Here is a 13,735-nt window from a genome sequence, read left to right as displayed (position 1 = left end):
TACAGCATGAGTATTACATTAAAGTTTGAATTCATACAGAGAGGCAACTAATTCAATAAATGTTGTTTAGAGTCAAATTGAACTGTGAATTTTGCTTAAGGAAAATTTCTTAGACTACAGCTATTGAGACTCTGCATTATCGTTCACCAAGCCTCCTCCTTTGTTTGTTCACACAGAACCAAGCAGCTCTGATGTAAAGCCGCACAAGCCAAAAGAGGCATGACGGTACACGTCATGATTTTGACATCTGTGTGTTTTTTCAATGCATTTCCCACCATGTCCAACCATATAAATATGTACCCACTGACTGTTTATAATCATATGGATGCTGTTATAATGTGCTGTGATTGAAATCCTGACCCACCAAACAATCCCAGAGAGTGACAAAGTTACATTTTTCGCTCTAAATGACATAATTACATAATCACCATCAGTGAACAGGAAGCTGTTTGGCTTTTTCACTCGCAGGGAAGGATGCTTTTCTGGGGGAAAGTTCGCTGAAGTTTCGGTCGGGAGGGCTGACCGTGGCAATGATTTTTTTCAAGACAGTAACCACCACAACACAAGTGGTCGGAGACAAACACATGGTGAGTTTAAGTTTTTTGCCAGAGAGAGAAGCTTTTTTTCTGGGCAGAAATGTGACAAAAAGTCAATAGGACAGACAGTTCTCCACGTAAAGCTGCAGTATTTTCTTCCTCATAAGTTGCCAAAGACACTACTAGTCAATGCAATTTTGTTGTTGGTTTATGTAACATGCTTTGTGGGACATTTCTCTTTATTTTGTTGAGTGAAAAATCGGTTTAGTTATCACACTGTGAATGCCATCAGATCAACACGCCCTGGCTCCACGCTTCCAGCTTATCCAACTGCACAGGCAGCAGCTCTCCTCTACTGCAAATTTAGTACCAACTCCAGGGGTGAATCAGAGCCACAGTGGAATTTCACCCCTTTCCACATTTAAAACTTTCACACAGAGGATGCAAAGAATCGGCGCATGTTCCCCGGAAAGTGCAGTGTAAATGGGGCTCATGTTTATCAGCCATTCAAACACAAAAGTATGACAAAAGTATGAGTATGACAGAAAAAAGACATCTACACTTGCAGCTACACTGGAAAAAAATTCAATATTAACACTAATGAGAAAAAAGTACATGGTTTTCAGTCAGCAAATTGCTACAAATACATAAGACAACACAATAACATAACTTTCGATATCTATCTGGTCCAACCACATTATTAGCCGTGAGTAAAACAGCATTTGGACCCCAATAAAAGTATGAACCTGAAAATTTGCATAATATGACCTCTTTAACCAGATAAGAACACAACTCAGAACAGGAAGGACATAAATTGATTTCTCAGCATAAAATATTTCAAATTTAATGCAACTTTCAGAGTGAAAGCCTCACAAATGATCATGAAAGATCAACGGGCATCTGTTCTGTCTCACAGTAGTCTTCTCTCTGTACTGACCATGGTCAAGTTATCGCTTATGTTTCAGTGAATCTATTTTTCTCCATCTCAGCACACTGTGTCTTGACTCTCAACCACTGCAGTGTGCATCTCATCACTTCATTGTAGACCTTAACATAGACTTTTCCATCAGCGCACAATGAGCTTCATTTTCAATCATCACTATCTGCTTACAATGGTATTGTGATGACAAGAAAAAAACACTGTAATAAGCTGCCTGACTGAGACAATATAATGACTCCACTTGAGTACTTAAGAGACTCCATGCATCAGCACCACACAGACCCCATCCCCTCTCAACCCGCCAATTTAATACAATGGCAATCAGCCTGCAAATGTTCTCTCCGTGCTTTATGAGAACGGTGCAGGGTGACTATCATGTGGTAGCATTTGTATTACTCTACTGAAACACAGTGTCTGATTCCAGTATGATACACTATGTCCTTAAATAGTACTTTTTATTAGGTTGAGTGGACCAGATTAAATCAAGACATCAGTAAGAAACTTACTCTTGTATTAACACATAAAAGGCAAATACAGAAAAATTGATAATATAATCAAATTCATGATCATAAAATGTAATTGTTATGATTATACATTGGACAGGATAAAAACTTGATTTAAAGAGGAAACGGACAGCCTCCCTGCTCTCTAGCATTTCAAAGCTGTATTATTGTGGTGCAGCTGTCGCAAGAACAACCAGATTGCTTTCAGTTTATTCTGACTGAAGCAACTACCAACAACACAGGACAAAACATGAGTTTATTGTTTATTGATGTGAAAGCTGATAGGAATGGTGCCAACCTGACTGGATTGCCAGTCAGCCATCATTTTCCCTGGAGATTTTGTGCCAAGTGGCATACAAAATAGCACTGTATAGTCAGGGTTTATGAATAAATGCATATGGCATCATTACTTTATATAACAGTTACACTGTGCAATCAGCATTTACTTCATGATGTCATGTTAGCAAAAAACTTGCTCTTGCCAGTTTCATGTTTAAAACCTCCTAGGTACCATTTACTAGCTACAATGTTTATTACTGCACACTGCGAGAAAGCTGAAATAAACACCAACTTGATGATTTACTAAACTAATAAAGCCTTGGCTCAGTAGTGCATGAATCCCAAAAAGTTTGATTGAGTATAAAGTAAACTGGAGACTTTTCCAAGCGGCTAACTTCTAGTTTACCCCTCCATTAACTTTACTGTGGACAAAATAAGTTAATGATGCAGCTGTTAAAGACTTTCCAAATTTTACTGAAGTGACTGGATCAAATTCTGATCGTGAAGTGGATCATTTCCTGGTCGTTGTGACACTCAAAGTTTATTCACCATTTTACAGCCACTTCTTTCACAGTGTAAGTTTTCAAAAAGTGTTTTGGGGCTCCTGTGCATCATGTGACTCCATAATTACACAGTTTAGTCCCTATGTCAAATTGGCTTAAAAGCCTGGCGTTAATAATGTGAAGTCTGGCCTGAGGGTGGCTCTACATGGAAAGTCATGGGGCCATTGCTCTCTAAATGATTTGTCCCCTTGTGGGCATGAATGTGCACAGGAAATTTCACAGCAATAGCCTTATTAGAATTCAATGTTCCTGTGTACAACTGGATATTTTGACCTGGTGGAGGCACTACAGGAAATTTCTGGATATACTGTTTTAAAATTGGTGCTTGCTAGTTTTAATATAATATCCAAGTTTATTTATTACTACAAAACTTTGGGTTTTTCGATACCACAAGCTACTGCAAGGAACTTTCTCACAGCCCCTGTCGACAAAAAACAAGGAAGCTGAAACAAAAATGTGTTTGTTGCCCGGTTTCGTAAACCAGGCTTAGATTAAGCCAGGAGTAGGTCTAAGTCAGACTAGTAAAGCTAGGTCATTTAAGTGGCTTGCATGAACATGGCTTACATTTGTCTAAGTTGGTCCCAGACTGTGGAGTCTTGTAGTAAGCTTAAATGAGAACACCTGGGTCAAGTCACATCAGCCTAAGTGGGAGCACAGCCTGTTAGCCTAATGGTGCTCATAAAAACCTGGAATGGAATTGATGACAGCTTTGCTGGAGGGAATTTTGACACTAAACATGGCTGAAGCAAAAAGAACACGCTCAAAGAACTATACTGAGTACAAAAAAACTCTACTTAAACAAATTGTGGGAAATCATGCTGTCATTAAAAGTAAAGGCCATAGTGCTGCTATTGAACCTAAGAGGAGGAGTGCTTGGGCTTCCATTTGCATTGAATTCAATGATTCACTGAATTCAATTCAATTCAATTCAGTTCAATAATAGAGGACCACCAACCTCTGGATGGTATACCAGATGATGACCATTTGGACAGTGGACATGAAGAACTGAGCACAAATGATAAATATACCATAGAAAGTAAATTAGTTACGTCCTTCTCTACATACAGATTATTCCACTGTCCGTGTCTATCTTTATTTTATCTCCTTGAGTTTTTGTATCTAACAGTGTTCTTTTCCCAGAGGAAATTATTCTAACCCTGGTGGAAGAGCCAGTGCACCCTCCACATCTGGTATGGCATCCCAGAGAAAAGATGCTGCCACCACCTTCCAGCAGAGACCCAAAAGGATGTCCATGCATGAAAAGTTAGCCTTAGAATTTCATGAGCAGAAAATGAAATATCTGAAAGAAGAGCATGGCATGAAAATGAGAATTCTACAGGTCGAATTGGATATGAAATTAGAAGAGAGAGCTGTTCAAAGAAAGATGCATGAGACAGCTAGATGTAATGAAATGCATTGTGAAAATAAAATGTTTCTCACTTGACAAGAGTGTGAGTATTGTAGTCACCACGATCTACATTTCAGAACCGCCTTGGTTGAGGTTCTCTTTCAATTTTTCAGCACACTATTATGTTGTACGCAACAAACACTGTTAAGGCAAAAACAAGCCATAATCAATACATTCCATGGTTAAATGCATCTTTGTCCTGACTGAAATGCTGCACAGTGAAAGCAGCTCTGAGTGCAACTCCTCAGTGGTTATTTTCTGCCACCGACATGGACACATCTGGATCATTCTGGTCTTCCAGTGGAGGGTCAGAACAATGATGCTGCTTCAGGTAGCTGTGCATCTTTTTGTCGCAAAACGAAGTGTATTGCGTAAACACTGGAATTGACTTTTCCACACTCCAAACATACCATCGGCCATCCCTCTGGTGCGAATGTGAGCTCTGTTCTGTATCTTCGCTGCTCAGTTGTTGTGGGATGTGGCCATGGCGTGAATAAATAGGAACTCTGAGCATATCCACTGTCACCAAGTAGTAGTCCAGCTTCTTTCTTTAGAATGTGAGTGTCTTCAAGTCATCCTCAGCACTCCACCATAAAATACATGTTTGTGTTAGGACCCTATAGGTTGTATTAACTTTATTATATGTTCTTTAATTTCCTCTGATTTCATCCTTCTGTCTTGTTACCTGTGTGAGTGTGTATTTGGCTGTATGTTTGGTGGGGATGAATGATGACAAAGTGTGAGTGTAGGTTGTCTGAGGGCGCTGACTAGTTCCAGCCTCCAAGCAAGAGGTTTAAGGGCTCGGCTCCTCCCAGTTCTTGTGGGTCCTCCTCTCAGCCAGCATGTCTGTTTATGTGCTAGATGTATTAAATAAAACCTTTAAAAATACTTAGTTGCTGGTGGTGCTTGGGAGATGGGAAGAATGGAGTCTCATTTTCTTGTTGCGTCAGGGTTTCCCCTAGGCCCTGGTCGTAACATTATGACTTATCCGATTCAATGACAGGCATTTAGAATGACTATAATGATAAAAGAAATAGCCAATCCACACATCCATTTCAGTCTGTACCAAGTGAGCATTGAGGTTTGATACTCAGCCCTACATGTAGCTTCCCCTTGCTGCTCAACTAAAGCATGGCATGCAGAAGAGAAACTTCCACCTTTGCAGCAGCAGCAGCTCACAGTTCTGCGCTGCTTTCAGGGCTTTCCGAAGTAACAACGGTGTGCAGGCCAGCCACTTCCTCTCCAGGGACGAGGCTTTTTATAGACATGAAGAAGCTGTTGAGTAAAGCTCAGTAGCCTCTGAAATGCAAGCTGATAACATGCTGCAAAGGTGTGTGGGGAGACTGCTGCTGATAGTCGCATACTTCAGGAAAGCCTAAGTTTCCAAACAGTTCAAGCTAAATGTAATAATAGTCTTTAAGCCACTGTCCAACCTTATTTAACACCAATTACCCTACTGCACACAACATCTAACTTTACTTAGCTGTCATGAGCACCGACCCTGGAATGTTAGGAAGCTGTCTGACACCCAAGGGCAACATCTTAAGAGGAGATACAGTGAACAACAGCCTAAGAAGACACAAGGCAGCATTAAAGATAGAGAGAATGAAGTGTGAGTCAGGAAGCAGGCAATAAATAAAATAGCTGGTCAAGAGGTAAAAGGAATGCAACATGGGGAATAAAAGCAACACAGGAGGGAGGGGGAGAGCTAGGCCTGTGATGTCTGCAGTTCACACTTAAGTGGCAACAAGGCTGTAGAAAAATAAAAGAGGGCCTGCTCGGATTTCCCTGTGTGGAGCATAATCAGATTTTGATGAACGACAGATGAAAGACTGCCTTACAGTGCTCATAAAACAAAGTTTGCAACGACAGAGGTGCTGATGATAATGGAAAGTAGTCAGGACAAGACTTTTCTTCATGAGTTAGTGTCCACTTTACGAGTGAGGGGGCGCGAAACAACCTCGAGAGAAATGAGACGACAACCAACTGACTCATCGATGTATAATCCATTAAAGAGCATCTGCAAGGCGTAACTGGCCAGCTCCATTCATACCCTAATGAGAAGATTATATGTGAAAGGAAGCAGAGAGAACCAAAATCCAGTAAAGATCTGCTTCCTGCATGTTGGGCCAAACGGAGGGTTTTTCACAAAGTGAAATAGGACAAGATGAGGACATGAGGCATGTCTCCAACCTGGCAGTGAGATCGAGAGATAAATAACATATTTGGATACATTTCTCTCAATTCTAAAGCATTTCCTTGTTTACTTTATATGGCCAGGTGAGAAGATTGTCTCTATAATGGTCATTGTACAAAGACACAGAACTGGCTGAAGACACAGATCTTAGCTCACTCACAATGAGGACAACACTGGCATTTTCCAAAATGTATAAAACAAAAGACAATATGTTCATACGTTGACTTCCCTCCCTGTCTGTGGTAGACAGCCACAGCCCATCCTCCAAATACATAGCTCAGTCATTTCTTGATAACAGAAAAACAAGTCATTTTTAGCGTACGTTACTTAAAAAGAAGGAAAAAGTACATTTACTCCAACTTAATTCTGGATGAACATTAACAAATATGTAATAAGGTGACAAACAAGCCCCATCTATTTAATTGTTAAGGTGTGTGCTTATGCACTGACAGGCTTTGATCTCAGGTATGCAGAACATGAACGGCTTTAGATGCTTTACATGTTCAAACACAATGTCATCTTACAGGCCATCATTTTAGAAATAAAGTTAAGAAATATTTGCTGATTGCTTATGAAGAATTGTGCCTTGATTTGTACGTCACCACTGACTTAAAAATCAATTTGGACTTGGAAATTAGGGCCCAGACACATCAAACTGGCCAAGAACTAGTGGTGACAAAAGCGGATTGCACTTGAACATACCGCAAAGACTACAGCTAAGAGGGCAAATAACTCTGCTTAAGATGAAATAACTATCCATACCACCACTTCTAATCAAGAACATATCTGATGAGAAGTTGCAAATGGTACTGATGAACACGCAAAAATAAGGAAAAACCATACTAAATGGGTGAGGTCAAAGATGTACAGGGATGTACAAGAAACACAGCTGAAGGTTTTCTATAAGCTAAATCTGAGTGGCGGTAACCAGCTTTTTTTTTTATCTGATGCAAGATAAACCTGCATCTTGGTACATCTGTGATCCAGCAATTTCAGTCTGATTAATAGTGTCGTAACCACAATATCACACACACCCCAGCCACAGGCTGTTCACTATGCTGCCGTCTGGCAAAAAATACATAAGTATTAGCTGCCATACCACCAGACTACAGAGCAGTTACCTGTAGTTCAGACACACATCTCACCAGCTCCACCGCATATGATCAGCGACAGTCCTGTCATCAGCTTCAGGTACCTCAACTGTATCAAGCTGTGTTAAACCTGTTTTTCTTTGCTTCCTCTGACTACCTTACTCTTCTCTCCTACCCCTGGCTCTGTACTGGATCTTCATGTTTCAACACAACATTGCAACAGCTTCATTTCAATGACACAATACCATTCATCCCATCCTTATATACATAACAAACACAGAGAGCCAGCTGTTTCAGATGTATTATGCAAGTAGCTCCAACAAGAGCAACACATGGTGAAATTTCATTTTCAGGACACGTGTCTAAACCTGGGTCTGTTTGAAAGAAAGACCAAACAGACAGAATTTGGCAGAAACAAGCCATTTTAGGTTAAAGATCTGTTTTCCAGGTGTACAACCTGGGCCTGAAAATGTCAATACTAGGGGCGTAACAATACACGTATTTGTATCAAACTGTCATGGTACAAGCACTTCTGGTTTGGTTCAGAGTTGGACCATGGTCCATAAATATTAAGAATGGCAAATGTACAGGCTTGTTTTTATTGCGCAACTTAAAACTTCATGTGGGAGTTCCCACAGCATGTGGTGGACCTATAAGTCTCTGACTCACACTTGCACAGTAGCAACGAGTAACAGCATGCTTAAAGTGTCAAAGCAAATTCAGCTATTAGCAGTATTTCTTTAAAACATGTAAAACGCCATTCAACCATTTAGAATTTAATTGTGGAGCTAGGCCCACATTATGTCACTTAACAATAAAATAACAGATTCAAAATCCTGGTACAATGCCTTGTAGTAGGGTGAATGTTGTCTCCGTCTCAGCCACTCCGCCCGTTTTAATTGTTTTATGACAGTGGTGCTGAATTCAGAAACTGTGGGGGTGCATACAATATGCCAATTATTACATAATGTTGCTTTAAGTTTTTAAGGAAACGTCCTCAAAATGATAGATAGAGCTTAAATGATTAACAGGAGAAAATTTTGTTCGAAAGACATCTCCGCATTCTTTAGCAATTACCCAGCTGTCTACCTGAAACGATTTGATTATGCAGAACACGACTCACCACCAGAAAAAAAAACCAACAAGACAGAACCCACTGTATTATTTTCTCAAAACACCAAAGTTATATAGAGTCGTCTTGGACAGAACCTTCTTAGGTCTCTTGAAGTGTAAATGGAACAGATACTAGTAGACCAATAGCAGCCTTGACTACAGCTGACTAAACTGACCAGCTAAAGTTGTCATTATATCCAACAAAACCAACTAGTAAACAGTTTGTAAAAACCCTGCAGGTATCATTCTTTAGTGTTAAGGCCAACAAGGTACAAACCCAAAAACTATGATGCCCTCCTTTGAGAAGAAATAAGCATGTTTTACAACAGCTTTTCATTTAACAACAGCCAAATATCACAAACACTGATGGTCCTCTAAAAACATCTCTTAAGGGACAAATAAAAAATCTGTTATGTGTATGATTACTGCATTCACATCCTTAAATCCAGTCCTTTCTTTAAATATTCCAGAATACAGGATTATGAAAATATTCTTAATTTCTAAATTGTCCCTGTAAAGTCAATTTGTCAGTGTAAGTGGAGTGTACCGGAGGCTTAAGGAACTTCCTCAACAAGCTTATATATGCAGAATACTGGTCTCAGATTGGCTGTCAAACTAATTGTGATGTCACAAACCATGCTCACAGGACCACCTCTTAAAATCAGATTTAATAACATAGAGAAAATCTACACTGTGAGCAATCAATGACGAGTGTGAGTGTGCCTTCTAGCACTTTATCCAGCACATATTTCTACACAGTAAAGCGCAGAATCAACTGGATGAACAAGAAGATAAAAGACAGACTAGTATATCGCTGGACTGTGTCTACTCAAGGTGCAAAAATGTGGCCAATTTGTTACTGGGCCAGTCTGTGATAGAGTTTATGATATCAATTCATGGATATTAAATGATCATGGGCATGCGTAATTACATTCTAGGTACAAATGAATTCTCCTTGATTTGTTTAACAAATTACTATTTTCCAACCATTCCTTTTTCTGAGTCACACATTTCATGTTTCCCTTGTCATACTTCTATTATCATTTACAATTTCATCTGTACAAATGCTTTTAATTTGAGCATTTCCTCTTCAGCCTTTGCATTCTAAATTTTACTTTACTCATATACATTTAAAATTGTTAGTATATGCGTGACCTGATTGTTCCTAGTTGTGTAGTAAAATAATAATGATTTTAATTATATTTATTTTACCTTCAATGTCTATTTGGGCATTAAATATTAAGTGAGTAAATTAAATTAATGAGTAAAGATATTGCTCCCATACTTCAAACGTTCTGAAACTGGAACAGTGAATTTCTAAACAACCATTTCTGACTGTAAGTATGAACCCACCATCTTTATAGCTCACACAACAATCAGCATTGGTGCAACTTCCGACAGCGTTTTTATTTATTTTTTGGCTTTAGAACAGTTGTGATGTTTTATTTATCTATTTAACTGCTTTTTCAAGATGCCACCACTTGCTGTCTTCATTCATTTTGTAGCTCAACTTTTTTCCATCCCCTGCATTACTGTGATGTAATAAACATCTGCACTGATATATTTTGAGATGCCCCTGGCCAATGAGCAAATGCTACTCAACTGCCTTGACCAATCCTACAACTTATTGCTCACTCAGACACGGATAAATGTGTGTTGGGGGGGGCAAAGAAGCAAACCAGACCTACTGTGATCAGACGTTCGATGTCAGCCTTCAATACTTGACACCAACAACATATTCAGAGTATCAACAAAGCATTCAGGTTTAATTCTCAGTCCTAGCGATGATGTTCCATTGTAGTGTACAAATAGCACTATAAGGAGATGACCTTATCTGAGATTTCTCTAAATAGATACTAAAAGATAAACCTTGCACTGTGTCTATCATTTGTTGAGAACACTAGAGACATGTAAACAGAAAGCACTTTTAGATTTATGAATATTCAGACCATCATTACCTTGAAAGTTTTTTTTTCTGTATTTTGATTGACATGCAAGGCAGTGAAGCACCAATATCTTCTATATTCTGGCATACAGATAAAGAAGAGGGGCGTTTCAACCTTCACATTCAAAACGCCCACGTGAAGAACACCACATCGCCACTGACACACACATTTCAACAACTCAAATGTTTCAAATGACACATCATGCTCCATGATGTGATGCCACACATTCAGTCATTTACCTGCAGTTTGGCGGTGGATCCAACGTAATGTCAGCCAATTCTTTCTGAATTCTGAAAAAGCAAATAAAAGGCATGCATCAAAAGCTTGGCTCTATTCAAATAAAGAAAGTTAAATGACCTTACTGTATCGGTATCAGACTAAAACCTTCAAGACTGACAGAAATTTCACACACCTCTTAATCATTTAAATGTCACAAAATTTTGTGTTATAAATTAGAAAGAAAAATGAATAGTCCAGTTTTTGAATGGTGATCTTGAGGTCTTTTAATGTCTATCACACATAAGTAGGGCAAACTCTAGACTTGCTTTCAGCTGTGGGGACAGTGACTACTACTCCCTTAAGCACTGAATATCAGTCCAAGGGAGTAAGTGGCAGTACATCTAGGATAAGATGTTGCTATAATACATTAAACTGCTCACTGCCAGTTTAAAATATAACTTACAGAACAAGCCATCAAGACGTGGGCTCCCCCTGCACAACTCCGGGTGTAAGTAAGCTCACCTTTTTGCACTAGTAGAAAGGAGTTTGGAGGTCTTGCTCATGCTGGCTTTAGTTTCTCGTTTCTTTGAGGGGTTTGCGTCCTGCTGCTGCTGTTGATGAGTTGAGGAGGAAGAGGAGGAAGAACTGGTGCTGGCACGGGAATCTTCATCCGACATACCGATTCTGGGGAACAAACAGAAACACAACATTCAGGAAGGTACCACAGCTAAACCACCTTTGCACTAAGACATACTCCACATCTAACCCCACAAAAAACATTAAACTGCAGAGCCTTAGATCTTTATCTGCAGGTTGCACTCCAAAATTCTGCATGCATCCAATACACTTATACCTCAGCACAGTTACTCCCAATGTAGTTTCGCACTACAAATGCCCATGTGTTGCAGTGACTTACGTGAATCAAATCAGTTAAGAGATTTTATTGAAATGTACAGCCGTCTGGTGGTACACCTGTATACCGAATTTAGCAGAGGATCCATACAAATCCATTACGATCCACGTTACGTGTTCTTTACTGGAACCTGATGCAGGTAACCGATAAAACTTGAAATTATACGATTTCTTAAAGGAGTCTTGCATACCGTTTGCTTCATATGTAAACGGTGCACATCGAGGCTTGAGATTGCAACTATGGATCCCACGGCGCAGTCAGTGACTCCATAAACGCTTCCGTCATTTTAACTGGCAGGCCTCGACTAAATGTTGACCCGACTTAACTGGCTCCATCAGTTTAAATCGCCACTGCTAGGTGTTACACGGAACTCATCGTGCTTATCGGCGGTGCATTTCCCTCTTTCATAACGTCCATTTCTGACCTCGGCCAGTGTTTTGCAGTCGGGCGTTATTTTTAGCCTTGTCGGGCTGCGACAAAGGAAATCATTTGGTGAAATAGTTCGGCTAAAGGCCTAGTTCTGGCCGACACCACGGAGCCATACACAAAACAGCAGACCTCTGCTCTTGATGGGGTCGAGTAGGTCGGCATGAAAAGCAGACATACATTGACGGGGCGATGTCGCAGTCGGCAGGGAGCCCCCAACACTACACTTCAACAATTTCGAGGCGAATGAAACTTTCACTTAAAGAAGTCGGCGTGGTGCTACAGCGCTGTCAAACTATTTCCGACGGGTTCGACCCGAACTACGACATTCAAAACAAATACAACACGCCGTTCACGTAAAGGTTCTCCTCGCATTTTTAAAGCTATATCCGTCGACATGCAGCTGATCTCAGTGCAGCCAGTCACAGGATGGACTGACTCCCTCACTATCCTCTGACGAGATCACGGATACAACTGTTCCCAACATCCTCTAAATGAGCCATGAGACACAAACTGGTACAATACAATGCACTGGAATACAAATATTTAGCTACCTTGATACCTTTCTTTGTGTGTGTGCACAGCCTATGTGTGTGTGCCTCCGCCGCCTGGACGCACCAGTATCAAGACACATACAATGAAGATGGATTACACTTCCGGTCATTATCTTAAAAGAAATAAAATAAAAGCATGGGAAAACGGACATGGCGATAGTATAATAACATGCAGGACGGCTGAAGGGTCAGATCAGTGCTTACTACTTATAATAATAATAATAATAATAATAATAAAAAATAATTATGATGACGATGATGATAATGATAATAATAATGATAATGAAATAACAATAATGAATACTATTATTAGCATTATCAATGTTATCATCATCGATGCTGTTTGTTCAATATATTGCTTGAAACTTCCATGAAAATGTGCATAATTTAAAAACATTCAAAACATTTGAAAAAAAAAATCTAAAATTATCGTATTTATAGAAAATCATGCCTTTTGGCTTTTAAAACGCCACGCCCAAAGTGCTGTCCATTGGGTGGTAACATTTGGGATTTGATAAGGGATCAACAGCTTTAAGTCATGAGTTCGGGTTTGACGCTTTTATTTTGCAGGGTCCAACAATCTACTTTCCGGGATTATCGTCAACAGTTAACGAGTTTAGTCGACCGCTGGACGCGTGCCTTTTAGCGCCGGAAGTTTTGGTCCAGCAGCAGACTGACGTTGTCACTGAGATACATCATTTTAAGAGTTAATTGAAGAGAGATGTGAAAGAGAGATGGAGGTGTCATGGTAGAGTTTCTAAAATAAAACAAATGTGTTGTGTTGAGTGGAAACATGAGCCAGGAGCAGTTGTTTAGACCTTTAACCTATTAGAGACAAAAGCCATCAAATTGCTCAGATCTTTGTCAAGGCACTTACAGCAAATACTTAATTTCCTTCCCTATATTTAGGCTGCATTGTACTTCTCTACTTACACATCGGCAGCATGTGTGACTTTATGTACATGTTCATGTTAACTGTTGGAAATTGATGGCTAGCTTCTAAATTCTCACATTTTGCTCAAAATTGAACATTTATGATGAAATTCA

General features: G+C 39.7%; 1 protein-coding gene across 3 annotated transcripts in view; it reads right to left on the bottom strand.

The window, feature by feature from the left end:
- The window catches only part of ube2e1 (ubiquitin-conjugating enzyme E2E 1), a 22,607-nt gene extending 9,807 nt beyond the window's left edge, over window positions 1-12,800 (bottom strand). The window contains exons 1-3 of one of the 3 annotated variants that reach the window (XM_037092724.1): window positions 12,689-12,800; window positions 11,318-11,479; window positions 10,816-10,866 (exon numbers count right to left, since the gene is read on the bottom strand). In XM_037092724.1, the coding sequence (XP_036948619.1) occupies window positions 10,816-10,866; window positions 11,318-11,479; window positions 12,689-12,798 (323 nt within the window). In that variant the 5' untranslated portion in view covers window positions 12,799-12,800. Of the gene's footprint in view, window positions 1-10,815; window positions 10,867-11,317; window positions 11,480-11,898; window positions 12,522-12,688 lie in introns of those variants that run through there. The other 2 variants (XM_037092725.1, XM_037092726.1) reach the window with 2 other exon arrangements.
- Between the last annotated feature and the right edge of the window lie 935 nt (window positions 12,801-13,735).

The sequence above is a fragment of the Acanthopagrus latus genome, chromosome 3 (genome assembly GCF_904848185.1).
Source record: "Acanthopagrus latus isolate v.2019 chromosome 3, fAcaLat1.1, whole genome shotgun sequence".
Taxonomy (NCBI): Eukaryota; Metazoa; Chordata; class Actinopteri; order Spariformes; family Sparidae; genus Acanthopagrus; species Acanthopagrus latus.
This window is presented reverse-complemented; position numbering and strand designations above follow the sequence as displayed.